At 42.9% G+C, this 26,697-nt stretch overlaps 1 protein-coding gene across 3 annotated transcripts; it reads left to right on the plus strand.

Annotated features, from left to right (window-relative positions):
• Nucleotides 1-829: 829 nt before the first annotated feature.
• CDR2 (cerebellar degeneration related protein 2) lies at nt 830-25,760 on the plus strand. 3 transcript variants are annotated; one of them, XM_032843981.1, is made up of 5 exons: nt 830-1,077; nt 9,045-9,157; nt 22,572-22,720; nt 22,979-23,140; nt 24,585-25,758. In XM_032843981.1, the coding sequence occupies exons 1-5, from the start codon at nt 999-1,001 to the stop codon at nt 25,447-25,449; spliced, it is 1,368 nt and encodes a 455-aa protein (XP_032699872.1). In that variant the 5' UTR covers nt 830-998; the 3' UTR covers nt 25,450-25,758. The 3 variants fall into 3 exon arrangements, with proteins under 3 accessions (XP_032699872.1, XP_032699870.1, XP_032699871.1); XM_032843979.1 differs by lacking the exon at nt 9,045-9,157 and having other exon boundaries at nt 996-1,077; nt 24,585-25,760; XM_032843980.1 differs by lacking the exons at nt 830-1,077; nt 9,045-9,157 and adding an exon at nt 16,335-16,425 and having other exon boundaries at nt 24,585-25,760.
• The last annotated feature ends 937 nt before the right edge of the window (nt 25,761-26,697 follow it).

The following is a 26,697-nucleotide window of genomic DNA, read 5'->3' on the forward strand; positions in this document are numbered from 1 at the left end:
TTTTCCCCCTAAGGAGCTACCTTCAGCTGCACCCTTTTCAGCCCCCAGATACTTAAATCGGGCCCTCCGTTTCAGGGGAAGTGAGCACAACTCTCAGTGGGTTGGAGGTGAGCGCTCAGATAATGAAGGAGAAAACAGCCAACAGCCTAAACTCCCGGCCGACCCTTAGTTTCTCAAGAGCAAACCCGGGAGTCAAAAGACCAGAAGGGGCCAGCCAGGCGGCTGACCTCGGCTCCCGGCACCCTTCGCGCCTCCGCTTGCACGAAGGGCGCCCCCACGACGACCGCCCACTGCTCAGAGGCAGGACTCCCGCCCCCTCAAGCCCACGTAGCCTGTCCACCGACTAACTGGCCGGTCGGACACCCACCAAAGGTACCACGGAGGCCGCCACCTCCACACCCGGGACTCGGAAAGCTGGCCCAGAATTGACCCAACGTAGAAGGGAGGGCGGGGCCGTCGGCCGCACCCCTTCGCCTTTCCCCCGCCTTCTTTGTTTCTTCCAGAGTCACCATTGGCTGCTTGCCCGCTAGACCGGGCGATCCGCGGGCCTGCGGTGAGACAGGATTGGACGACGTCGCTGCCGCTCGGACGGTGGCCCGCTCGCGATTGGCCGAGGCGCCGCCGGGGGTTTGAATCGCGGCCCCGGCAGGGGAGGGTTCTGCCAAAGTGCCACGTTGGGCCCGGCTGCGGCGTGAGGAGCCGGCTCAGAGTGCCGGCCCGGGCGCTCGCGCCGGGGCTCCGGCTGTCGGGGCCGTTGGGCGGCTCGAGGCGGGTCGGGAAGCCCGTCCGCGGCGTGCGGTGCGCTTCGCCTCGCGGCGGCGGCGGCCGCGGCAGCGGGGAGCAGTTCTGGTCAGGAGGCGCGGCGGAGCCTGGGCGGCGTCGCGTCCCGCCCGAGGGCTGCTCTGGCTGAGGGCGGAGGTGCCGGTGGAGAGCCCGGGGCAGCGGCTGAGGCGGGACGGCGGCGGCGGGGGCTGCTGCCCCCGGAGGAGCCGGCCGAGATGTTGGCTGAAAACCTAGTGGAGGAGTTTGAGATGAAGGAGGACGAACCGTGGTACGACCACCAGGACCTCCAGCAAGGTGAGGGCGCGGTCGCTCCCCCCCACCCCACCACCTCGGGCCGGCGGCCTGGCGGGAGGCTCCCGGGCGCGAAACCGTTAAAAAGTTGCTCTTGCCGGCGACGGGTGGACGCCAGGTGCAGGAAGGTCCGGCGCTCACCTGGCGTGGGCACGGGCCGTGAGCCCAGCCCGAGGGGAGGCCGCTTCTGCGCAGTGACCCTCACCATCCCTGCGTGTGGGCCGGGCACGTCGGGAGCGCTTCCCGGCTTAGCTGGTTGAATCCTCCCCGCGTTCCTAGGAGGCGCAGGACGTCCCCTTCCCGGCTTGCACCCCGCGGCCTCTGCGCCTCCTCGGGGACCCCCGCCCCGAGCCCGCACCGAGTAGGAGCTGCTGCAGGTGGTGGGGGTAGCCGTGCAATGTGGCAGGAACCGTGCCGGGCCCGCCCACCTCACCCTCTCCATCCATTCCTCCGAGAGGAACTTTTGTCCCCATTTCCCAGATGAGGAAAGCGAGGCTAACACGACCCAACGATTTCGCCCACGTCAAGTGCATGTTTGAATCCACACACTGAGAGCGAGGAGTCGCAGCCACTGCCTAGACCCTATCTCCTTTATCACCGGTTTACAGCTTCTTCAGCTGGGTGTTAGAAAGTCGAAAACTTTTTTTTTTTTTTTTTTTTTTTTTTTTTTTTGCTTGTGCGTAGTTCACCAGATGCCAAGTGAGAGTGACTTGAGGCACTTGTGCCTCTGCGGCTTCTTGCAGTTTGCGCCCTAGCTTTTTAGTTAAAAACAGGCCCTCAGATCTTGGCCTGCCTTGGATCTCTTGCCGAAGCTGTCTCCAGAGAGAAATCTTAGAGCAGCCTTCAGTTTGGAGCCAGTGCCCCCACCTTGTTTATGTGTATTAATAGAGGGAATTTGCATTTGGGGAATGCTTTTTGTGGGTTCTTAACACTGGTGCTCATTTAGTCCCCCCCATCAAGCTGTGGACGTAGACTAGATACTGTTTGGGGGCAGCTGGGATTTCCACTCCAAACTTGAGAGCAAACTTTCTTAGCCACTATACTGAACACTCCTTAGGAATTTTTCAGGCATCTTCTGTCTCTGTAATTCTGTGAAAATCAACTTTTTCAGCTTTAAATTTGCACTGAAAATTAACTCTCATTTAGTTGAATATTAAGTAACCATGATGTTGGTTCGTGGTAACCATTGAACTTGGTGGGAACAGGGAGTGGGGGGCGGGGAGATGCAGGCTTGAATGATTTGTTTTATTTGCCTTTTCTAAATACAAGCAGCTCTTTGGGGGAAAGGTGATTTTTGATATGTTGTGGACAGTCACTTGAACCAAAGTGGTTCACCGTTTCACTGAAATAGCCCAAGCTGTTAAGTGACTGCAGTGCAGTATTTGCCATCGTATGTTCTCAATGTCCACAAGGCAGATTTGTCTTAGACTTTAACAAACCTGTTTTCAAAATTCCCCATAAGGATTGATGGCCTAGTTAGATACTTTCTCCAGGATTAATGAGGCAACCACTGCACAGTTGCAGCATATCCCTACAATAAATGAAGCAGTTTGTATAATCAAAGCTAAATATCTTTCTTTAACAAGCATAGATCTGTGAAGCTTCTCCCCCCTTTTTTTTAATCAGCCAAACTTAAGCATATAATAGAGGCTCAGTCTTAATATTTGTTGACCTGAGTCAACAAATATTAAATCAGGATTACTGTTTTCATGGCTCCCTTCCATCGAGTGCTTTAATCCACAGTGCACTTCTACCCTGTGGGAAGTTGTTAGGAGCGACCAGTTGTAAGATTTCAGTCTATGGGAAACAGATGCAACCTGTTGCCATTACATGTGGAACTCTTTAACCTCTGATCAAAGCAAAGCCATCAGATGTTCAAGTTTAATGAAACGGTAATGAGCTCAGGTCCAAACCTCCTTAATGTCAATTTGCATTTGGGATTTGTTTTCTGCTTTTCAAAAGATTTTTAAATCTAACCTATATGTCAAAACCCAAGTGCGTGGGGTAGGAATAGATGTGAAATTCCAACAATCATAACTTGTGAATATGGCCTATAGAAGAAGGAAGTCTGTACTGTGAATAAAAGGATATCTTTGTCCCAACTTTTTAAAAATTACATGTACACATATACAGAACATCTAAACTTCTAACGAATTTTTAAGTGTGTTAATTTCTGAAGAATTTATTATTGCGTCTGTGCCAGGAATTCATCTAGGCACCGGGGTCACAGTGCCTATCCACAAGATAGAATAGATAGGGCCCTACTCCTGGAATTAACAGTCTAGGAATCTGTTTACTAGTGGAGCCTGGTGATAGTGCCTCCTGCTATGTGCCCAACTACAGTGCCTGGCACATGGAAGGCCCTCAGTAGATATTTGATGCTGAATACAGTTTGGAAACAAGTCTGTCCTGTTAAACAGATTGATAAGCACATCTAATGGTATTTTATCAAATGCAGACATCTGTTCTTTTTTTTTTTTTTTTTTTTTTAAAACGTCCTCACTATTAACTTTACTGAGCAAGCCTTGTTTGGAGAGAGCTGCTAAAAACGTTTCAAAGTCATTAAACTATAAACTTGTTTCCTTTAGCACTAGAAACATTTAAGTAAATCGACCACATCAAATTTGCTGGGGAATTCTTTTTTAAATTAAATTGCGGAAAAATTCTAACCTCGGAAGGATGTGGTCCACCGTTTATACCTTGTTAGAAACATGTAAAGCTTGTGCAGGCAGAAGGAGAAAACCCTCTGCTTTTACAGAACACTTTGATAAAGAGACTCTTTTGTCAGAGGGCTGAGTTGGCACAGTAAGAATACTGACAATGATCTCTATGGGTAAGATCCTTTCTGGGACAGCAGGAGCCTTCCGTGCAGGTAATGATGGTGCTTGCTTTGAAATGTGCCCCGAGAACAAGGTGGAAAGACTTCAGAGACTGAGTTTTCTTTTAGTCCAGCTGCTATTATAATTGTCATTTGGTGAGCTGTGCAAGCTTAGAATAAGCTTTCAGGTTCCTACTAGGTGGATCAGCAAATTAGGTCTTAGTTTAAAGGAACCCTCATATTTCTCCTCCTTTTCATGATGAGTACACTTTCCATGTGTACAACTAATTTGCTGAATCATTGTTGAAGGGTCATTAAAACTGGCACCATCATTTTTTTTTTTAAGATTTTATTTATTTATTTGACAGACAGATGACAAGCAGGCGGGGGTGGGGGGGGGGGGACAGGCTCCCTGCTGAGCAGAGAGCCCGATGTGGGGCTGGATCCCAGGACCCTGGGAGAAGCCAGAGGCTTTAACCCACTGAGCCCCTGCAGCATCATTTTTCTGATGTTTATATTCAGGTTTTTTGCTTTCCCAATTATAGTAACGTTGGCAACAGGAGTTACACAGAAGCATCACCAAATGACGCATTTGATTTTGTAATAGGAAAAGCTGTCAGCCCTAATGTTGAATTACAGCTGCAGCCTACAGCTAACATGGGAATATGTTGTCCTCACAGTTTGTGAAAACTGAAGTAAAATAAAAATATAATAGCAGGGGAATTTAAAAGTTTCAGAATTCTGGAAGAAAGATCCTTTTAAAAAAATCACTCAGCTGCCGGAGCTAATCTTTTGCTTTGGCATCGGGATGGGTAGAGTACCTGCTTAGAGCTAACATTTTACACTGTTAAGGTAGATTATCACTTGCAAAGATTAATGAGTGAAAATATGAAACATAGGAAGGTATTGATAGATTGTAATTCTCAAGCCAGCAGTAAATGTGTGGTATTTTTAGTGGCTGCCTAGCTCAGTTCAATAGGATTTAGAAAAGACAACCTCTTAATGAAAATCCTTGTCGAGAAATAGAGATGATCAGGTGCATAAGGCTTCAAAACTGTATTGTTACCTTTCCTTTTGTGCCTTAATTAAAAATATAAAGGGCATTGAGCATTCTCCCATTTCCCCCACTAATTATTTAGAAACACTTCTTAGGCTTACTGCCAGCTTTTGGCTCCTTTTGGTTATGGAAGCCAGATGCTACACAACAGGAAATGAATTTTTTTTTAAGACCAAAAAAAGACCCTTGTCTTTAAACTAACAGATGAAGTAATATCCTATTATGCAGTGTGACTTCACAGACACTTACTTGTAGTTGAGACTTGTTTTGCCAGAATTCTACCCTAAACCTCTATGAAATATTTAGGAGATTGAGACCTCAGGTTACTGAACCAGGTTGGGCTTTGTTTAACTGGAAATAAGGATTGAGATAAGGACAAGTCTCAAATTCTTTTATGCTTGCTGTTTACTGGCACAGCGCTGTGCTAGGCATCTCTTTCTACAGCAGCCAGAGCAGGAAAGCCACTCCTGGCTGTGTATTAAGGAGTAGATAGTTTCTTAACTGAATCAAAGCAGTAGAAGATGGTCTCAAGTTAGTCTTGAGTCTGGAAGAGGGTTTGGCTCAGGTTTTGATCATTAGTTAAGAACACCTTTGGTGAGTCTCTAGTCCTTCCCAGTGAGGAATTACCACCTTACAGCAGGCCAGGAGAGCCTGAAGTAATGTTTGGGTAATGTTTATATGCTTTGTCTTAAATAAGCACGGTGACTCTGTGTGGGGCTGTGTATACACATTACATGTCCTATGAGAACAGAATAATTACTTCTGGAGCATCAGCATAGTTCCTTTTGCATTTAATGAAAATGGGAATTTAGCTTTCCTGGGATTGTGTGTGCTTTCCCTGGCAGAGCAGGCAATAAAAGCCAAGTAGCTCAACTGATTTCTCATTGCTATCTCCAAACACAAGTGAAAAGGTTAAGTACCTCTAGGAGAAATGTACTCCCTACTTAAAACAAAGAGGTGTGCGGACCTCCCTGTGGCGTACTCCCAGTATGAGGACTGTGAAGTTAGAACCTGTTGACAGAGGTTTCTGTTTCACTGTGACTCATGTTGATTTGGTCAGGTCAGTTAGTATCTTTGTGCTTCAAATTGCCTCACTGAATATCCAGGCTAAGTGCCTTGAAAAGATAGAAAAAGTAATGTCTTTTAAATGCTTTGAGCTGTTTGTAAAGGTTGTATGCCTTGTGAATAGAAGATGTTATTTCATAGACTTGTTATCTGAGGTCTTACCCACATTAATAGATGTTGTTAATATTTAAATCATGAGAGAATGTATTTTAACACCTGTCTACCGACATACAGACTGATTTATTATAAATGGGTGTAAGATGTTTTAAAATGAGCTGAAGTAGTGTGTGGTAGGTGTTGATGCTTCTTTTTTTTCCCAGTGAGGGAAAACTAACCAAGTAGAATACTAATTATGCACTCTAATGGACAGGACCGGGTAATAAAAGTTGTGGCTTTTCTTTTACTACTTTTTCTAGGTTATGTTTTAATGTTGGTAGTAATGAGTAAATACAAAACCTTATTTGTCAACCTCTAAAAATTAAGTTTAAAGAGCATATGTAGTGAGGTTCCCTCTTTTCATAATATTTTTTCATATTACTTTTTATGGCATGAAGTAAAATGACTTTCCATCATACTTAGAATGAAACTTAAACATTCTTTACCATGGGCTAAAATCCTGCATGTTTGGTTTTTTTTTTTTTTTTTTTAAAGATTTTACTTATTTATTTGACAGAGAGATCACAAGCAGGCAGAGAGGCAGGCAGAGAGAGAGGGGGAAGCAGGCTCCCTGCTGAGCAGAGAGCCCGATGTGGGCCTCGATCCCAGGACCCTGAGATCATGACCTGAGCTGGAGGCAGAGGCTTTAACCCACTGAGCCACACAGGCGCCCAATCCTGTGTGTTCTGATTGCTGCCTACCCTCCAGTTTCCTCTTTTCCCACTCTCCCCTTCATGGTTCTGTCACACTGGCTTTTTGTCAGGTCATAGATTCTACTAAGTTCTTCCCTGTTTCAGTGCCTCCGCTGGCTTTTTTATATGGCGAGATCCTCATTCCTCAGCTAAAATGTCCCCTCAGATTTTCCTTGTGACCTCCCTTTCTTAAAAATAGATCCTCTATTCATTATCACCATATCTATTTTTCTTTCTCACACATCATATTTAATTGGTCGATAATTCTTTTTAGCTCTGCTTTAAACTGTATCCGGATTCCTACCTCTTCTCTCCATCTCTGCCAGTGTAGTCCATGCCACCATCATCTCACCCAGACGACTGCAGCCTCCTCCCTGCTTCCATCTTTGTCTCTTGCAGTCTGTTTACACAGTGGCCACTCATCCTGTCAGAAGATTTCTCTGGGTTCCATTTCACTCAGAGTAAAAGCCAAAATCTTGACCTTCGTAGGCCTTACACAAGCTGGCTGGGCAACCTTAGAGCCCCTCTGACTTGTCACCGTCTCTGCCCCCCCATACGCACTTTGTTTCCACCTCTTTGGCGTCCGTATTAGCTCCAGTCACAGCTCCTCCTAGAGCCTTTGTACTTGTTTTATCTCTGCCTGGAATGCTGGTCCTCTCGATTGATCAATGGGGTCATTTAGTCAGTTCCTTCACATCTTGATTCAAATGTCACCCTTGTCACAAGTTCAGCCTTCCACATCCACATTCTTCATATCCCCCTATTAGCACTTATCACTGTCTATCTTCTATCATGTTGTTTCTCCCAATAGAATAGAAGCTTCATGAGGACGGGGAATTTTTTAGCTAAGTTCACACTTGTATACCTAGTGCCTAGAACAGTGTCTGGTATTAATAATGAATGTATGCATGCACTCATGAATGAAAAGTGTTCTATCCCATTGGCAAGTTTTATTTCTTAATTTGCTGTCTGGTTCCTCCCATTAGTCTCTGGAAGTGTCTGGATGACAGGAACTTCATCCATTTTATGCATGGTTCTATAGCTAAAGCTTAGTAGCATAGTGCCTAGCAATAAAAACATTAGTTTGTGAGTCAGTGCATACTAATAATACTTGGACTTTGTATGCAGCATAGTTTCTGAAGTCCTCCTTTATAATTTCATTTGATGTTCACAATCTTACACTGACAGGGCCGTCTTCTCTCTAGACAAAAATACTAAGTATAGGGACCTTTAAAGTCACCATATTAAAAGTGTTCACCTTGTAAATGGTAGTCAGAACTCGAGCTCAGGCCTTCCTCCTCAGTTCAGTCTCACTATGTTAAAGGGCCTACCATGCAACTTGCTATGCAAGTAAGTGTTTCAGTTACCTGTATTATTATACTAGTGTCCTTGTTTGTATCATTAAATTTTTATTTCCAGGGTATAGACAAACAAATCCTGTCTTATGTACATATATGCCCAAGATGAGAGAGAGTTGAAAAATGAGGTTCAAAATAGAAATACGGTTTTGTACTAAATCAAAGTATAAGCTACTGACATGTAATTCCTTAAGAACTGTCACTGTGCTGTTTATCTGGTTTGCTCATTTTGGAGAAGGACATGAAGAGAGGTAGGAAAAAAAATGAGAGACCTGGGGCTGTGTTCTTATTACTGGTGTATTTTTCCTTTTTTTGCCTTAATTTTTAGTCTCCTTAGGAGGCCAGGATCTGTAACACAAACTATACTTTGATAGTTGAGTTCATAGCAGCCAGATTTCATGGGAACTTCAGAGACTATTGAAAGATCTACCTATATTTTGGCTCAAAGATCTCCAGGAAAAGAGTAGACAATGAGGGTATGAATTAAGTCCAATCCATGAGCAAATAATTATGATGTTAGACATTACCATGATGAATGATCATTTCCGAACTAATGTATACTTCTCTGTAAAGTAGATCACTATTCTTCAGTCTTACAAGTAAGGGTACATAAGAGCACACATTACCTAGTAGAGAGACCCAGCTTAACAGAATTTTAAGTAGAACTCAGGTTTCTTTTTGTGCTATTCCACCTTACGCTGGGATCTGACTTAAACTTTATGTGTTGGGTTAGGTCTTGATTCATTCTTATTTTAAGGACTGGGTTATAGAAAATGTTGAAGTGAGATCATTTGCATTATCCTAAAATTCACATGTCGTGCTAGATCTCCAACTTGCTGCTGAACTTGGGAAGACGTTACTGGATCGGAACACAGAGTTGGAGAATTCTCTTCAGCAGATGTACACAACGAATCAGGAGCAGTTACAGGAAATTGAGGTAATTTACTCATTAAGAGCATTACGCTGGGAGTTGCGGCATGTTGCCGCTGTTGACCAATCATGTTCTGCTAAGATAGCACTTTCCGAAAACCATTGGAGAGGGTGGGGCGTTTGATTTCTATTTTCTTTATGCTTTCACAATATACGCCTGATGAAAGAAATTTTTCTCTTCACCTTGGTGAGGTATACTAGAAGCAAATGTTCCAGTATTTACCAGTATGTAAAAACAATAAAGTTGTGAATATTATGCTTCATTTTTTTCTTTTAAATGAATTATGTAATATTTCAGATATGCCAAGTGAGATAAGGAAATAATACAGTGAACACCTCTACACCCACCACCCAGCTTAAGAAACAACTACTCGCACTGTTGAGGCCCCCTCCTTGTTTTCACTTCCTTCTCCAACCACTGCCAAACACCATCCTAAATTTAGTTTAGAAGGAAAAATTTTTTAAGTTGTAGTACCTGGTTTCATAATGTGTTTAAACTTCTCGTGCCATTCAGAGAATTAATCAGGGATGCCTGGCAGGCTCAGTGAGTAGAGCATGCAACTCTTGATCTTAGGGTCTTAAGTTCAAGTCCTGTAATATGGTAGAATTACTTAAAAAAAAAAAAAAATCATAAAATGGATATCTCTTTGTCCTTGCTATGATCTTAATTTATTTACATTTTTGGTAGATTTTTTTAAATTAAAAGAGTACTTTTCCCCCTAGTTTAACAAACTAAAATGAAAGATACTAGATTAAGGCATTAAAATGCAAGATGTGGGGCACCTGGGTGGCTCATTCATTAAGCTTCCGACTCTTCATTTGGTTCAGGTCATGATATCAGGATTGTGAGATCAAGCCCCACATTGGGCTCTGTGGTGGGCATGGAGCCTGCTTAAGATTCTCTCTCCCTCTGTCCTTCCCCACCCACCCTAAAAACAATAAAAATTTAAAAAATAAGCAAATTCATAATCTCAATATCCTTAATTTTACATAAGAGCCATATTTATGATACGTGTGTACAGTAGATCCTCTCCCATCAGGATCTATGAATATAGCCAATGATGTGACTGGCTCTGTGGGAAATAGACTTATAATTCTAGAAAGCTATATCTTATGATGATGTTAAAGTTATCAGCTACCATTTTTAGCATATTCTATATCAAAAGAGCATAGAACATGCCTACCCAGAATTGAATATACAGTTGGCCAGAAACCTAAAAATGCAGAAAAACCAGGCATTTTTAAAACTGTTAAAACTAACCAAGTGTCATGTTGTCAAGGAATTCATCCCTGCTTAATGTCATAGACATAAAGATTTCATAGAGCAATAATCCTAGGGCATATACATGAAGACTATCGGATACTGTGAGATACATCTATGTTTTTGGGTGGAAACAGTCTCAGTACACTGTATTGGTGTTTTCTGTCAAAGCACCTTAAATCACTATAACTGATACTTATTTTAGAGTATCTCCCAAGTGAAAAAAGTACAAATATTTGCATACATAAAAGAAAGATGCCTATTTGTTACCACAGGAGATCACAAATACAATTCCTTTATGATCTAAGTTACTTATTTCCTAACTGCCCCCACCCCATGGTATTGAGGATGATTAAACAGTTAAGACAGATTGTTGACATGGGGAAAAAATCGACAGATCTTTGATATTCTCTAAATCTACAAGTACCAGGGGCGCCTGGGTGGCTCAGTCAGTTAAGCATCTGCCTTTGGCTCAGGTCATGATCCTGGAGTCCTGGAATCGAGCCCCACATTAGGCTCCCTGTTTGGGGCAGAGGGTGGGGCGCAGAGAGTCTACTTCTCTCTCTCCCTCTGACCCTTCCTCTTCTCGTGCTTGCTCTCTTGCTGTCTCTCAAATAAATAAAATCTTTAAAAAATAAATCTACAAATAACACAATACCATCTATTGTCTTCTATAAGATGTTGCAAAGTATAATGGAAATGTGGTATCTGGTTCAGATATTAATGATTAAATATAAATTTAAGTTAAATATATGTATAAGCCATTCAGATAAATTCAGCCTGGAATATTCTGGCACCATTTTCTTGAATCTCTTGTTTCCATAATAGAGCATGCCATCCTCTAGTTCATAGATCATTGTAGCATTCAACATTTTACTCTTAATCCAAAGCCGTGTTTTGACTGAGAACAACACCTTCATAGGTTTCTTCTCTGTCATTGCAGTTGGCTTTCTTCTTTATTTTTATGAATTACTTTATGAAAGTCAGTGGGGATGAGACAAAATGGGGAGATGAAATGGCAGTGCTGGTTAAGCATGCTTACCAGCCAGAGGGATCCCCCCCCCCACCCCATCACCACCACCACCAAACTGGTCTTATTGCCTGCTCAGATCACAGATTTTTCTGTGCAGACTTAAAAGTCACAACATAAACTTCCAGTAGTCTAAAACAAGGAAAAACTTGATGCTCTTATAAAAGGAAGCAGGCACCCACAGAGCCTAATTCCCTACTAAAAGGTGACCCTTGCATTATGTGTTTCTTACCATTGCGAACTTCAGGAACCCTCTAAACTTTATAAGGGTTCTTTCTTTAATTCAAACCTTATGTCAGTTTTTTTCTCTTATAAGAAAAATTTATATTGAAATATGTGTACAGAAAAACAGAAATCCTAAATATATAATTGAATGAGTTTTCATAAAGTGTACTGATGCAACCAACACCCAGATAAGAAATGAGAACATTATCAGCTCTGCCTGTCGTCACTCCCACTAACCAGTATTCTAACATCTTGATTAGTTTAGCCTGTTTGAACTTTACCACTTGTACAAGTATAAACTAACTTTTCAGATTGTTTATTGGGACTTTTCCTTACTAGAAAAGTAATACATGATCATTTTTTAAAGTTAGGGAAAGATAACAGTTGAAAACCAGAAGGTCAGTCCTTATCCAGCCGCCCAGAAAAATTTAAAATGAGACAATCCAGAAGAATGCTACTGGAACAAACTACTGAGAATGGATAAAGAATTGTGCAGAACTGGTGAAAATACTAGGATAAAATCCCCCAAACTGTGACATTATAGAAATAGACAACCAGGAAACTGTCAAGGGCATTTTGTAAGTAGAACTACAAATGTGCTTTCAAAGACTGAGTGGGTTTCAAATAATCCTCATAAAAATTGATCAGTATTTTTTTTTAGTGATTTTTTTTTTTAAAGATTTATTTGAGAGGGAGAGAGAGCGCGCATGCACAGAGACGGGGGGAGAAGCAGGCTTCCCGCTGAGCAGGGAGTCTGATTTGGGGCTTGATCTCAGGACCCTGGAACCATGTCCCCAGCCAAACGCAGATGCTTAACTGACTGAGCTACACAGTAGCCCAGTTCTGTTTTGTTTTAAAGGTTTTATTTATTTGAGAGAGAGCAAGCGCACAACCAGGGGGAGGGACAAAGGGAGAGAAAGAAGCAGACTCCCCACTGAGTCCCGCTGTGGGGCTCCTCTGTCCCAGGACCCTGAAATCATGACCCAAGCCAAAGGCAGATGCTTAACAGACTGAGCCACCCAGGCGCCCCTTAGTAATTGCTTTCAATGTAAAAAAATTTAAACTATTAAAAGTAATGATTGGCTTCAGAGATGCCTATAGCCTGTGTGACATTATTCACTGTTGGTCTGAACATCTAATTTTTCAAGATCCCAGAGCAAGTTTTTCTCTCTTGGATGAGGAGGGAGGAGAGAAGCTGTGGAGAATAATGAGATCTGACACTATTAGACATGATCGGATTCTCTTAAAGATTCCTATAATCATGTAATCGAGCCTCCAGCCTCATGTTTTTGTTGCGTCTCTGCTTGGAAGCCTGCATTATTCCCGCAGGACTTGTCACTCCTACCACTCAAAGCATTCTGGCTTTCAGGACATCCCTGGTTTCAAGAGCTTATGTCTTCCTTGGAAATTTTAAAGCATTTTATGCTTCCTTTACTGCATTTATCAATATTCTACTGTATATTTATTGATCCGTTCCAGCCCCTCCACCCATTTCCCATTGCAATGTTGAAGGCTGTTGCTGTGTTTATCCATGGTCTTTCGCACATAGTAGATCATCAGTAAATACTTGGTGAAATCCGTTTTGTTTTGTTTTGTTTTAAAGTAGGCACTCTGCCCAACATGGGACTTGAACTCATGACCCCGAGATGTGAGAGTCACATGCTCTACTAACTTAGCCAGCCAGGTAACCCCTGAAGTCTGTATCTTAAGAGGAACAGATGAACAATTTGCAAAGCACTTCTAATGATTCCTAAACTCTGGGTTTGTACCTCTGGAGATTTTTTAAGGTAATGGAAAGAGCTTTGGCCTCAGCATTAGGGGATCCAAGTTTAAGCCCTCAATTCTATGGCAAATAGCTGGAGACATTCGGCATGTAAATTACCTCTTAAAACCGTGTTTGCTCTGCTGTGTGATGGTGATAAGAATGCTTGCACTACTTTCGCACAGGGTTGTTCTGAGAGGATGAGGTTATGTAAGTGTATGTATTTTAGACAGTATACATTATTGCACAGACGATCCATGTTATAAGAATTCTAGTAATGAAAGAATCTTAATTCAGAAAAAAATAAATCTTTTCAGTTACTGGGAAATCAATCTTAAAAAACAAGCCAAGCTTTGAATAGTGAGATTATATTATAGGTGGTTTTTATTTTCATATTCATGCCCTTTTTTCCCCCTTGAATTTCCTACAGGGGAAATATTTTAACCAGGGAAAAGAGGTTTTTCAAAGGTAATAGGAAATATTTGAGTATTGTAGAAGGTCATTTTGATACTAAATTTATAGGATTTGTGTGGTAATCCCTAATATAAGGATAATCCCAACACTGCCTAAAAGCCAAATTTCCATTCTATTCCTTATGTGTTTTTAGTTGTGTTGTGTCTCTCTTTTCCTGCATTCCTGGTCAGGGTTCTGCAGTTACAAGTAGGTGCTAATATAATCTTGCTGGCCTTTCTTTTTTAAAGGTTTACCTCAGTTGTTAAGGTGACCTATTTATAGCTTTTGTGCATAACCTGAACCTTGTACTCCTAGTCAAGGTGGCACTCCATGCAAATTCCAAGACACGTGTGTGTGTAACTCATGGAACTTAAACTTTGATACTCTTGCCTACAAAATTGACACTTTTGCCTGTGTTTTTGCTGCTCTCGTATTCCTCTCCTCATGTTTTGTTCAAATGTCTCCCTTTCTGCTATTTACTATGACACGTGTTTTTGTACTTGAGCAGTTTTTGGCACTTGCCTTCTGGGATCTTGGCAGTCCTATCAGTTTCATTTGAGGCTGTGTATCAAAGATTCTAAATGGAGAAAACCATAACATTAGAAGTGTATCAGTGCCTTTAAATGAAGGATAGAAAATCAGCGAACCCATTTCCTTCTAGATTCAGGAAGAATTTGATAAATACTGATTTGAAACTTTGGAAGCCAAGCTTGCTTGCTTTATTTATTTATTTTTAGATTTTATTTATTTATTTGTCAAAAAGAGAGAGAAAGCACACAAGCAGGCAGAGAGGCAGGCAGAGGGGGAGAGAGAGAGGCAGGCTCCCCGCCGAGCAAGGAGCCTGATGCGGTACTCGTTCCCAGGACCCTGGGATCATGACCTGAGCTGAAGGCAGAGGCTTAACTTACTGAGCCACCCAGGCGTCCCGGAAGCCAAGCTTTAAAGCAGTGTCTGCCGACACAGAGTTCTGATTCTTTGGCCCTATATCAACACTTGATAAGAGAGCTAGTAAATTTTTCTTTTAAGTTGCTGACCAAGTTAGTCAGACTTCTTTGTTAGGTAACCTATTACATATTCTTGGAAGAGTAAAGGGCTTTTCTGATTCGTTTTGATTTAATAATAATAAGATTAAACTCCTACCATGTGAAAACGAGCTCCCTGCCATTCTTTAGGTTGTCCGTAAAGCCAAGTCCTCTAAGACCAAAACCTCACAAGCTCTTTGTAGATGGTTTCATTGTGTTTTTATTACAGGTTTACATATCAAACGAGGGGGACTTAACTGTAGTTTTGTTTTTTTAATACACTAGTCCTCCCCACCTCCCAGTTTGTGGTTGCACTTTCCACAGTTTCAATTTTGTGGTCAGCCCCCATCCAGAAGCAGATGATTCTCCTTCCCGTCACATGGTCGGAAGATCCTTGGTGGCTTCACACTGTGTCACAGCACCTGCCTCACTCACCTTATCTCGTCACATGCTGTTTTATCATCTCACATCATCACAAGAAGTGCGGGTACGGCACGATGAGATCTTTTGAGAGAGACCACATTCACATAACTTGTATTATAGCATATTGCTATAATTGTTCTATTTTATTAATTTCTTGCTGTGCCAAATTTATAAGTTAAACTTTATCATAGATGTATATGTACGTATAGGGGAAAAAACATAGTTGTATATTTACTGAACAGTGCTATCCACAGTTTCAGCCACCTCCTAGGGGTCTTGGAATGTATCCCCAGTGGATAAGCGGGGACTGCTGTAGCCTCTTTGTACTTTACTTGAACATTTACTTGTTTCCTTTATATTGGCTACAACTCTAATTTGAACATTATATCTTTAAAAGGGGGCAGTGGGGCGCCTGGATAGCTCAGTTGGTTAAGCGCCCGTCTTTGGCTCACGTCATGATCCGAGAGTCCTGAGATCAAGTCCCGCATTGGGCTCCTGGCTCAGTGGGGGGCCTGCTTCTCACTCTCTCTCTGACTGCCACTCCGCCTGCTTGTTCTCTGTCTCTATCAAATAAATAAAATCTTTTTTAAAAAAATAAATAATAAAAGGGGGCAACAGTTTGGGGTCCACATAATAGCTGGTAGGAGTTATAAACATCTTTCGGATTACTGGGAAGGATCTGCGCCATGGGAATAAATACAGAGAAGTCTATAACTGGGGCAAGAGGGGAGGGAATTTGTGACTATTAGGACATTTTCCCAAGAGGGTTATAACCAAAGCCCTTCTTAGAATCTTTCAATTAAGTCTGAATATTTCAGCCGTCTTAGTTGTGGTAGAGAGCATGATAAGCTGTTGTGAATAGAGGTGTAGAAATTGCCATTTTGGGGTGCTTGGCTGGCTCGGTCAGTAGAGCATGTGACTGTTAATCTCAGGGTCATGCGTTCAGGCCCCACATTGGGGGTGGAGCCTACTTGAAAGAAACTGCCATTTAGCCAATATTTTTTTGAATCCCTACTATATGTTAGGAATTGTGCTAAATGGACTAAAGAGAAAAGAGGCTTCCTTTTTCAAGAGGGTTAGAAAGACTGGACACTGACAGGTAAGCATTTTGGTGGTTTATGGTGCTGTTTTGAAGGAAATTAATAAGGTGCCTTGCAGGGGAATGCTGCTTGGGTGGTCTGGAAAGGCTTTTGAAGAGGTTACGCTTGAACAGAGGCCTGAAGGACAATCAGAGTTCTTAACCATTTTTGTGTCCTAGATCCCTTTGGTTGCCTGGTGAGGTCTGTGATAATCGCCTTAAAATACGTAGAATAAAAGGGAATCTGTTATATTGAAATGCCTATCAAAATATTGAAAAAAAATAAATGTGTGATATGGTCATTTGTTTTGTTATTAATATATTAAATACTCAGATCTAATTGTCAGTCTAAAAACTAATTTCAGATAGTGATGGATGTAACCGATCAATCAAGATTTCTGCAACCACTATCAAATTATATGAAAATACCTGTGATTTCTGTTGGCGATGAAGTCCTAGGTACCCCATCATACTACTGATGGCTTGTTGCCTCCATTCAAAATCAAAGGAAGTGCTAAATGTCAGAAACTAGAGAAAAATGAAGGTGTAACTTCTCCCTCATCCAAATTCACAGATGCTCTCAGTTCTGTCCGTGGACCGCAGGTTGAGAACTGCTGGATGAGATGGAGCCAGCCAGGAAAAACACATCCCCGAAAGGAAGGGGGGGCTTGCTTAGAGTGAGGCAGCTCCACAATTTTAAGGTAAAGGTACACCGAGTGTAAAATAAGGATGAATTAATAGCCGCTTGGTGAAGCTGGAAGAGCCACCTAAGAGACAGTTGGGAAAATATTAATTTACTCTGAAACACAAGTAGGTGATAGGCATTATTGGGGTTCTTCTAGGTATGATTAAAATTGTAGTTAAAATGAAAAGTCTTTTCTCAGAAATATATGAATATATATATTTGACTTAAGATGTCTTGCATTTGCTTTAAAATGACTGGATATGAGGAGAGAAGAAAAGTAGAGATGCACCAAGATTGATAATTGTTGAAACTGGATGATGGATACGTGAGGGTCCGTTAAACCATTTTTTTCCCATTTATGCATTTGGAATTATCCAGAATAATTCTAAAAACTTTAGTTTTTAGTAGATTAAAATCAGCCATCTGTAAAGAGTCCATACTTGGGTAGACTGAGGAAGCTGCACACAAGGTCAAGACAGCTAGTGTGTTATTGCAGGGGTGTGTGACTGTAGGAACGTACAAAGTGAAGCTTGTAAAGAAAGCTGCTGGGACATTTATAACATCACTTCATCTTAGTGAAGAGCTGCAGCCAAACTAAGCCCTAAGGAGGGAAAGAGTAAACATTAAGCTTAAGAATCATTGTTGATCCAAGTGAATGCTGATGCCTCCTGGACCCAAGAGAAAGAGGCATTAGTTTGGGGAAGGGGAGACACCCAGGATTTTCCATGTCCAAGATCAGCATTTCTCTAGTAAGTGTGATCCATGGACCACTTGTACTGACATCACCTGGGGTTTTTGCTGAAAATGCAGAGTGTTGGCTCTATTCCTATCCCACTGACTCAGAATTTTAGGGGAAAGGGGCCCAAATTCCTATAGCTTAATAAAGCCCCCAAATGAATCTTAGCACACTAAGCTTTCAAACCGTAACTATAGGTAAGATGACAATAGCTGCGTCTTACTGAGCAGTTTTACCATATGCCCACGCCATGCCGAACCCTTCACACAATTGAACCTTACAGCAACCCTTGTGAGGTAGATGATGAGGAAATCTTGCATGAGAAAAATTAAGCTACTTGCCAAAGGTTACCTGGTTAGAAGTGGCGAAGCAGAACTTCAAACTAAATTCTCACCCCAGAGCCTATGCTCTTAGCTCTTGCTGCCTCCCACCGGGCTCTTTTCTCTGATCCTGTGCCCACCAAAAGTTTTCTGTGGGAACTGACCTCTCATCTGCATTCTACGAGGTAGATGTGTCCTAAGAGGATGTGAATATTCTAGTCACTGGGCAGAGACAGCTCCTGTCGTAAATTAATAATTAGTGTCTGGTCTATGCGTTAGCCTTTTTTCAATTGTTGTGAATCAGTTCCAAAGAATACTTGAGACCTATACTTGATATAAAAGTAGCCTGTGAAATTTCTGAACTTATTGTATGTATCCCTGTACTCTAACCTTTGTTCCTAAGAGATTGAACACCTTCCCATTAGTGACAGGAACCTGCTATGACATTGCTAACCAGAGGGCAGGATTAAGGACCTCCTCCTAGGAGAAGCTGGTGGGTACTGAAGGAGAAGAACACACACACACAAGCTTTTACAGGAACTGTGGTTGGTGTGTGCTCACTTCCCTTATTTAATACTTTAAGTCTTATAAGATAGGTTAGTCATTGAACCGCAACCTCTTATTTTCAATTCTGAACCCAAAAGGCTCTGTAAAGCAAGATTACTTTTTTCCTAAGCTTGCAGCAAATTCATTTAGCAGCAAACCCTAACCTGAACTGATGATGTGAGCCTGTTTATAATCCTTATTCATACTTTTCAATGCGGAAATATTAATGTCAATTACAGGGTGCTGCCCTTACCTCACTGTGAGGATGTTTCAAAGCGTATGGTGTATGTGCCATATTGTCTTTCTAAAATTTAAAGAATTTTCCGAAGACTTTTTTGGCCCCAAGAGTTTCAGATGAGAAAGTTGAAGTTACGAGAGTTGTGTTTTCTCAACACATTGCTACCAAGTTAGATAACTAGATTTTTTAAAAGGTCCTATAAGGTTTTTTTTCAAACTCTGCTACATTGTCTTTTAAAGAGCCCACTGAAAATCATTTAGCACATTCTTTGAAGGAAGTCCGTTAGCTTTGCAAATACAGTTGTACAGTTGATCCTTGACAACACAGGTTTGAACTGTGTAGGTCCACTTACACAAGGATTTTTTTTTTTCCTGATATAGAACAGTAATGTAAGAGTCTCTTATGGTTTGTCTCCCTCCCGATCCCATCTTGTTTCATTTTTTTCCCCTCCCAAGCCCCAACGATCCCCCCCCCCACCCTGCCTCTCAAATTCCTCTTAATCTCACAAAACAAACTGAGGGGGGTTACTGGGGGTGAGAGGTAGGTATAGGGTGGCTGGGTTATGGACACTGGGCAGGGTATGTGCTATGGTGAGTGCTGTGAATTGTGTAAGACTGATGATTCACAGACCTATACCCCTGGGGCAAATAATACATCCTATGTTAATTTAAAAAGGGGGGGTGGGAAGAACAGTAGTATAAATGTATTTTGTCTTCCTCATGATTTTTTTTTAAAGATTTATTGTGTAAGAGAGAGCAGGTGAGCAGTAGCAGGGAGACGGGCAGAGGGAGAGGGAGAAGCAGACTCCTCACTGAGCAGAGAGCCTTAAGGGGGGTGGGGGAGGCTCGATCCCAGGATCCTGGGATGATGACCTGAGCCAAAGGCAGACACTTAACCAACTAAGCCACCCAGATGTCCCTCCTCATGATTTTCTTAACATTTTCTTTTATCTAGCTTACTTTATTATAAGAATATGGTATCTAGTTCATATAAACATACAAAATGTGTTAATCAACTGTTTATGTTATCGATTTCCAGTCAGTAGTAGGCTATTAAAGTCTTGGAGGAGTCAAAAGTTATATAAGGATTTTTGACTGTGTGGGAGTTGGTGCCCTTAACCCCACATTGTTCAAGAATCAATGGTATAGTTGTATAAAAAGCTCCAAGAAAAATGTTGTTGATGTTGTTGTTGTTGTTTTTAAGATTTATTTATTAGAGAAAGCAAGTGGGAAGGACAGAAAAAAGAGAATCCCAAGCAGACTCTGTGCTGAGCATGGAGCCCACTGCAGGGCCCAATCTCATGACCCTGAGGTGATAACCTGAGCTGAAACCAAGGGTCAGACACTTAATGGACTGGGCCACCCAGGTACCCAAGACATGACTTTAAAAACACTTTTCTTTTTTTTTTTTTTTTTTTTAAGATTTTATTTATTTGTCAGAGAGAGAGAGAGGGAGAGAGAGCAAGCACAGGCAGACAGAATGGCAGGCAGAGGCAGAGGGAGAAGCAGGCTCCCTGCCGAGCAAGGAGCCTGATGCGGGACTCGATCCCAGGACGCTGGGATCATGACCTGAGCCGAAGGCAGCCGCCCAACCAACTGAGCCACCCAGGCGTCCCTAAAAACACTTTTCTTGGGGCAGCTGGGTGGCCCAGTCTGTTAAGTGCCTGATTCTTGATTTGGGCTCAGGTCATGAATTCAGGGTCATGAGATTGGGATCGACCTTCAGCACAGAGTCTGCTTAAGACCCTCTCTCCCTCTAGCCCTCCCCTGTGTTCATGTGTGCACTCTCTCTCTCTCTCAAATAAATCAGTCTTAAAAAAATAAAAGTCCTGTTGAGACATCTGGGTGGCTCAGTCGTTAGATGTCTGTCTTTGGCTCTGGTCGTGATCCCAGGATGCTGGGATCGAGCCCCACATCAGGCTCCCTGCTCAGCAGGAAGCCTGCTTCTCTCTCTCCCACTCCCCCTGCTCATGTTCCTGCTCTCGCTGTCTCTCTCTCTCTGTCAAATAAATAAATAAAATAAATAATCTTTATAAATAAATAAATAAAAGTCACATCTTTGGGCACCTGGTTGGCTCAGTCAGTTTAATGTCTGAATTTTTGGGTCTTGATTTAGGGTTGTGAGTTCAAACCCCACACGGGGCTCCACATGGGCATAAAGCCTGGATGGATGTGTGGATGGAAAGAATGAATTTAAAGCCATGTCATTGTTCTGTTGTCATGTGATCATTGGTGATGGTTCGAACCTACCTTTTTACCTCTTTATAGTTGTGCTCCAGAGAAATATTATGAATATTTCATTTGAAATAAATACTGTGTTTCATTGTCTTCTGGTAGAGTTGAGTAGGAGAGGGAATCAATGTAATTTAACACTGAGGCATGAAGACTGTGATTATTTCCCTTTATCCTTGGCCATTTAGAAAGGAATCTTAGCATTATCAGAATAAATAATCTGGCATATTTCTCATGGATAAGGAGGATTGTAGTGATAATACTCTCACAGTATTAAAAATTAGAAGAATCTTTGAATCATAGTAAGCTAAATATCTCTTTCTGCTTAAATTAATGTTATTCTCCCCATTTTTGGGTCCAGAATGGCTCCCTGGGAGAAAAAAATAGATTTTTTTTTTCCCAGACAAAAAGTCATCTAAAATTCTCTACTTTAGGCTTTCTTAATTCTGTAAAACATGATATTTTTGCTTAAACATTAATCATGTTCCATTGCTTTTTCTCTTGAGGGATTGTCAGTCTCTTTACATTTTCTTGTTGAATATTAGTTTTATGCATGTATTGTGCTTTGTAAGAGTAGACTAGCCTCATGATATGTAGGATGTTGGTAAGCATTAAGGTAAGTAAACATGTAAAGGATGGCCTGTACTTATTTCCTATTAGACAAGTACTTTAACTGGGATTTAAAGTTTTTCTTTACATAAGATAAACCTGTGGCATTGTGGCGTAATGAAAATCATGTATTTGATCTCCATCTCCAGCTCCTGGCACAGAGCTTCTAAAACACTTGGAATTCCCTAAGTGATAGGATGGGAATTGGTTGCCAGAAGGAACACAACCATGTTAGTAGAGGATTAGACCAGCAGTCCAACCCCTAGCCTCTGGGGTGAGGGGACAGGGGCTGGAGATTGAGTTCAGTCACACGTGCCTATGCAGTGAAGCTTCAGTAACCCCTGAAACAAGGAGCGCATGGATGTGCTGGGAGGGTGGTGTGTCTGGAGAGGGCCTGGAGGCTTGGCGCTCCTCTCCACGCCTGTCCTTGGCCCTGTGCCTCTCTTCCATGTAGTTAACCTTTTTAATAAAGCAGTCAGTGTAAATAAAGTGATTTCATGAGTTCTATAAGTTAATGCAGTGAATTATTGAACTTGAGGGGAGATTGTGGGAACCTTCAGTTTTGTAGCTGATTGGTCAGAAGTGCAGGTGGCTTCTGGGTCTTGCACCTGGTGTCTGTGGTGGGACAGTGACATGGGACTGAGCCCTTCTAACTAGCCCTTCGAGTGGGGTGACTGCAGGTAGGTAGTATCAGAATTTAATTGTAGGATACCCAGTTGGTGTTGGAGAATCAAAGAGTCAGTATTAGAGCACTGTAGGTATTTCGTCTGTTTAACCTGGTCGCAATCCTTTTCTCTTACAGTATCTGACCAAGCAGGTGGAGCTTCTACGGCAGATGAATGAACAGCATGCGAAGGTTTATGAGCAATTAGATGTCACAGCAAGGGAACTGGAAGAAACAAATCAAAAGCTAGTTGCTGACAGCAAGGCCTCACAGCAAAAGATTCTGAGGTAAATTTTCTAGAACCCATTGAGGAAGCCCTAGGGGGAAGTCATTTAGTATAAACTAGAACAGAATGTGGCTGTAGCGGGTTTCGGTCAATATGGGGTATGGTTTAATTTAATTCTTTATGGAGAGTAGAGATTAAATAGAAGTCTTTTCCAATTAAGAAAGCCCAGTTTGAATGGCTGGCAACTAATCTCTCCTCACTGCTGATGCCCTTAATTTAACATGACAAGCAGCAAATGGCTTCTGTCTGTTCCTCACAGTCTGACCGAAACAATCGAATGCCTACAAAACAACATTGATCACCTCCAGAGCCAAGTGGAGGAGTTGAAGTCATCTGGCCAAGGGAGAAGGAGCCAGGGGAAATGTGACCAGAAATCGGCACCCAGCTTCTCGTGTCTGAAAGAGCTGTACGACCTCCGCCAGTAAGAGCCTGCCCTTTTATGGCACTGATGAGCAGGGGGGTATCTTGTGTCCGCGACACATCCTGGACTTCAGTAGATTGAAAGGACCCTTTTAAGAAATGCCACTTGAGGGGCGCCTGGGTGGCTCAGTGGGTTAAGCCGCTGCCTTCGGCTCGGGTCATGATCCCAGGGTCTTAGGATCGAGCCCCGCATAGGGCTCTCTGCTCAGCAGGGAGCCTGCTTCCTCCTCTACCTGCCTGCCTCTCTGCCTACTTGTGATCTCTCTGTCAAATAAATAAATAAAATCTTTAAAAAAAAAAAAAAAAAAAGAAATGCCACTTGGCAATTAGACTACAAGTGATTTGAGCAAAGCCACTTAGACCTACAGCTGGTAGAGTTCTTGGGTATTAGTAATTCTGCAAAAACTTATTTTTGGAGGTCTTGGGAGTATTCATTTCAGTGCTTTTCATGTTAAGTCTTAGCTAAACTAAGGTGCAGTGCTTCCAAGAGACTACAGCTTTGGGGGTTGTGTTTCACATTAGAGTGGAAAAAATCGAAATTTAAATGAGACAAGCTTTTTGCCTACAGAAATGCCTTTATAATGTAGAGTTAAGAGACTGCATATTTAAGAACTGCTCCTTGAACACCTAGTATATGGCAGGTGCTGTGCCAGACAGGCGGAGCAGCAAGTAAAATAGAGCCAGTTTCCTGCCTTCATACATCCAGTCTCAGTGAGAGGCAGACACAGATCATCACACAAATAAGCACAGTTAAAATTACCAACAACTCTGCACAGGAGAGCTACTGGCTTCTGGCTCTCGACCTTGACTGTTCATCACGTCACTTTGGAGTTTTTTAAACAGCAATACCAATGAGTCCCTCAGGCCTAAATCAGGATTTCTAGGTGCCGGTGAAAAGGTGCCCTGGTGATTCTGATGTGCAGGCAAGGTTGAGAACCACTGGATCATTCTAGTTTCCTTGACAGGTATCAGCCATACCTCCGGTCTTTGCGAATGGGTGTTCTGTAGTACTTCTAATATTTATTTGTTTATTTTTAAAGATTTTACTTATTTGTCAGCACAAGCAGGGGAAGCAGCAGGCAGGAAAGAAGTAGGCTCCATGCTGAGCAAGAAGCCTGACACAGGGCTCAATTCCTGGACCCTGGGATCATGACCTGAGCTGAAGGCAGACGCTTAACCCACTGAGCCACGCAGGTGTCCCTCTGTAGTACTTTCAATGGTTAAAAAAAAAATTCACAAAAATTATGTTTTCTTACATGTGTTTATTTGCTAGCCTTGCACAGTTACATTTTAACCACTGCTCTTGTGCAGAAAAGGCAAAAAATTGATCACTGTCACAGTTCCTCAAAAATACTGAGTTGAAAAAAAAAAAATCTCCCTCTTTTCATTCCCAGTTGACCTGTGTATCATATATACCTTTTTTTTTTTGGTAATTTTTCTCTCAGACACTTTGTGTATGACCATGTGTTCGCCGAGAAGATCACTTCCTTGCAAAGTCAGCAAAGCCCCGATGAAGAAGAAAATGAGCATTTGAAGAAAACCGTGACGATGCTGCAGGCCCAGCTGAGCGTGGAGCGGCAGAAGCGGGCAGCCATGGAGGAGGAGTACGGGCTCGTGCTCAAGGAGAACAGCGAGCTGGAGCAGCAGCTGGGCGCCGTGGACGCCTACCGGGCGCGGGCGCTGGAACTGGAGGCCGAGGTGGCCGAGATGCGGCAGATGCTGCAGTCGGAGCATCCGTTTGTGAATGGAGTCGAGAAGCTGGTGCCAGACTCTCTGTTCATCCCTCTCAGAGAACACGGCCAGAGCCTGCTGGAGGAGATGCTCCTGCCTGGGCCGGAGGCACACAGAAAGCCCCTCAAGCGCAGCAGCAGTGAGACGGTGCTCAGCAGCCTGGCGGGCGGGGACGTCGTGCGGGGCCACGAGGAGACCTGCATTCGGAGGGCCAAGGCCGTGAAGCAGAGGGGCATCTCCCTTCTGCACGAGGTGGACACTCAGTACAGCGCCCTGAAGGTGAAGTACGACGAGCTGCTGAAGAGGTGCCAGCAGGAGGAGGACTCCCTGTCCCACAAGGCGGTGCAGACCCCCAGGGCTCTGGCCAGAGACCTGGCCGGGACCAACGCCCAGCCCGAGCCCGGCGCCAGCAGCTGGGAGCCGGCCTCTGCCACCCCAGAGCGCGTCAGTTCCCCCACCACCACGGCCCCTCCGGAGTACAAAGCGCTCTTTAAGCAGATCTTTAGTTGCATCAAGAAAACTAAGCAGGAAATCGATGAACAGAGAACAAAATACCGATCTCTTTCCTCTCATTCCTAATTCAGCCTCCAGCTCTGCTACTAATTTGTCCCCTCCCTTTCACCTCTCTCTCCCAATCCGACAAGTGTTTTGTACTGCTGTGACGTTGGCCTCGTCGCTTGCTTTCTTTAGCAGCTGCGAACAGCAGCGGGGAAAGAAGGTGGCTGCCAGTGTCCGCTCAACAATCCGGGTCCATTTACGCTCCCCAGGAAATCCCACGACAGACTGGCCTCTGGCTGGCGCGCTGACGAGGCTGTGATTCCTTGAAGAGTCCCAGAACCAGTGGACAGTAGATCCATGCTCCTGCGGGAAGCAGGCGTGGAGTTCCTGCGGCGCATTGTAGCTGGTGTGGGGCATATAGGGGCAAAAGGGCGGAGTTGAAACAAAACTAAGGCAACTCCTACTGCCTCCTTCTCAAAACCGTGGAAGTCAGGTGGCTGCCAAACCGAAGTGGCTTTCACAAACACTGTTGGATACTGTGAACTCATTAAGAAGAATGTCCAGGAGAAAGCAGGGGCCTAATCCAAAATAAATGGCATTAACAAATACTCCAAGCCTTGAGTTTTGTTACGTCTGCTACCAGTTGAGCTGTGACTGACAAGTAATCATAACGCATCTAAATCCAACTGAAACCAAACCAAACTGAAAGGCAAGCTCTGGTTTGACCAAAGCCAGCTTGTTTGCACAGGCCCTAGAGGGCCTCCTTCCCTCCATTCAGATGTTTTCACTCAAAGCTGTAGTGGGTAGCATAGGCAATTATGTAAATCATTCTCAAAGTCAAACTAAAGAAGCAAGAGGAAACCCCTCACTCCTGTGTTGTTGTCCGAGGTGGGGAAGCCGACTTGTGGCTATAAGCTGCCCTTGCTCAGTTCCTGTGGTTCCTGGAAATGTTTTTGACTTGCTGCAGAAATTCCTGTCTGCTACTTTACTAAACAGTATTGTCCTGTGGGAATCCACTCTTCTTCTCACTTGTGTACTTTTAATTTAAAACTATTTAAAAGAACTGAAGTTCCAGTTATTGTATATTATTTTTCTAAAAACCAAATAAAACTACCTATGAAAATGAACCAAATGGGTCACTTACTTATTTTAAGCTGAAGCCTTTTTACTGTTATAACCAACTTTACATTTTTTTTCTTCCAACACATAGCTCTGAGATTTGATCATAATTTATTTCCATTTTTCCCCCATTTGGGATTCTCATGTTAATATGTTCACTAGAATAACTATATATGATTGAAAAATACTTTCAAATGTATATACTTTATA

This window comes from Lontra canadensis, unplaced genomic scaffold, assembly GCF_010015895.1.
Source record: "Lontra canadensis isolate GAN:19392208 unplaced genomic scaffold, GSC_riverotter_1.0 scaffold146, whole genome shotgun sequence".
NCBI classification, from domain to species: Eukaryota; Metazoa; Chordata; class Mammalia; order Carnivora; family Mustelidae; genus Lontra; species Lontra canadensis.

What these genes read in the sequence shown, in the direction of transcription:
- CDR2 (XM_032843981.1), top strand. Translation starts at nt 999, where the DNA reads ATGTTGGCTGAAAACCTAGTGGAGGAGTTTGAGATGAAGGAGGACGAA. An exon ending in CCACCAGGACCTCCAGCAAG is followed by an intron (nt 1,078 to 9,044) that starts GTGAGGGCGCGG and finishes ATGTCGTGCTAG; the next exon opens with ATCTCCAACTTGCTGCTGAA. An exon ending in TCACAGCAAAAGATTCTGAG is followed by an intron (nt 22,721 to 22,978) that starts GTAAATTTTCTA and finishes TGTTCCTCACAG; the next exon opens with TCTGACCGAAACAATCGAAT.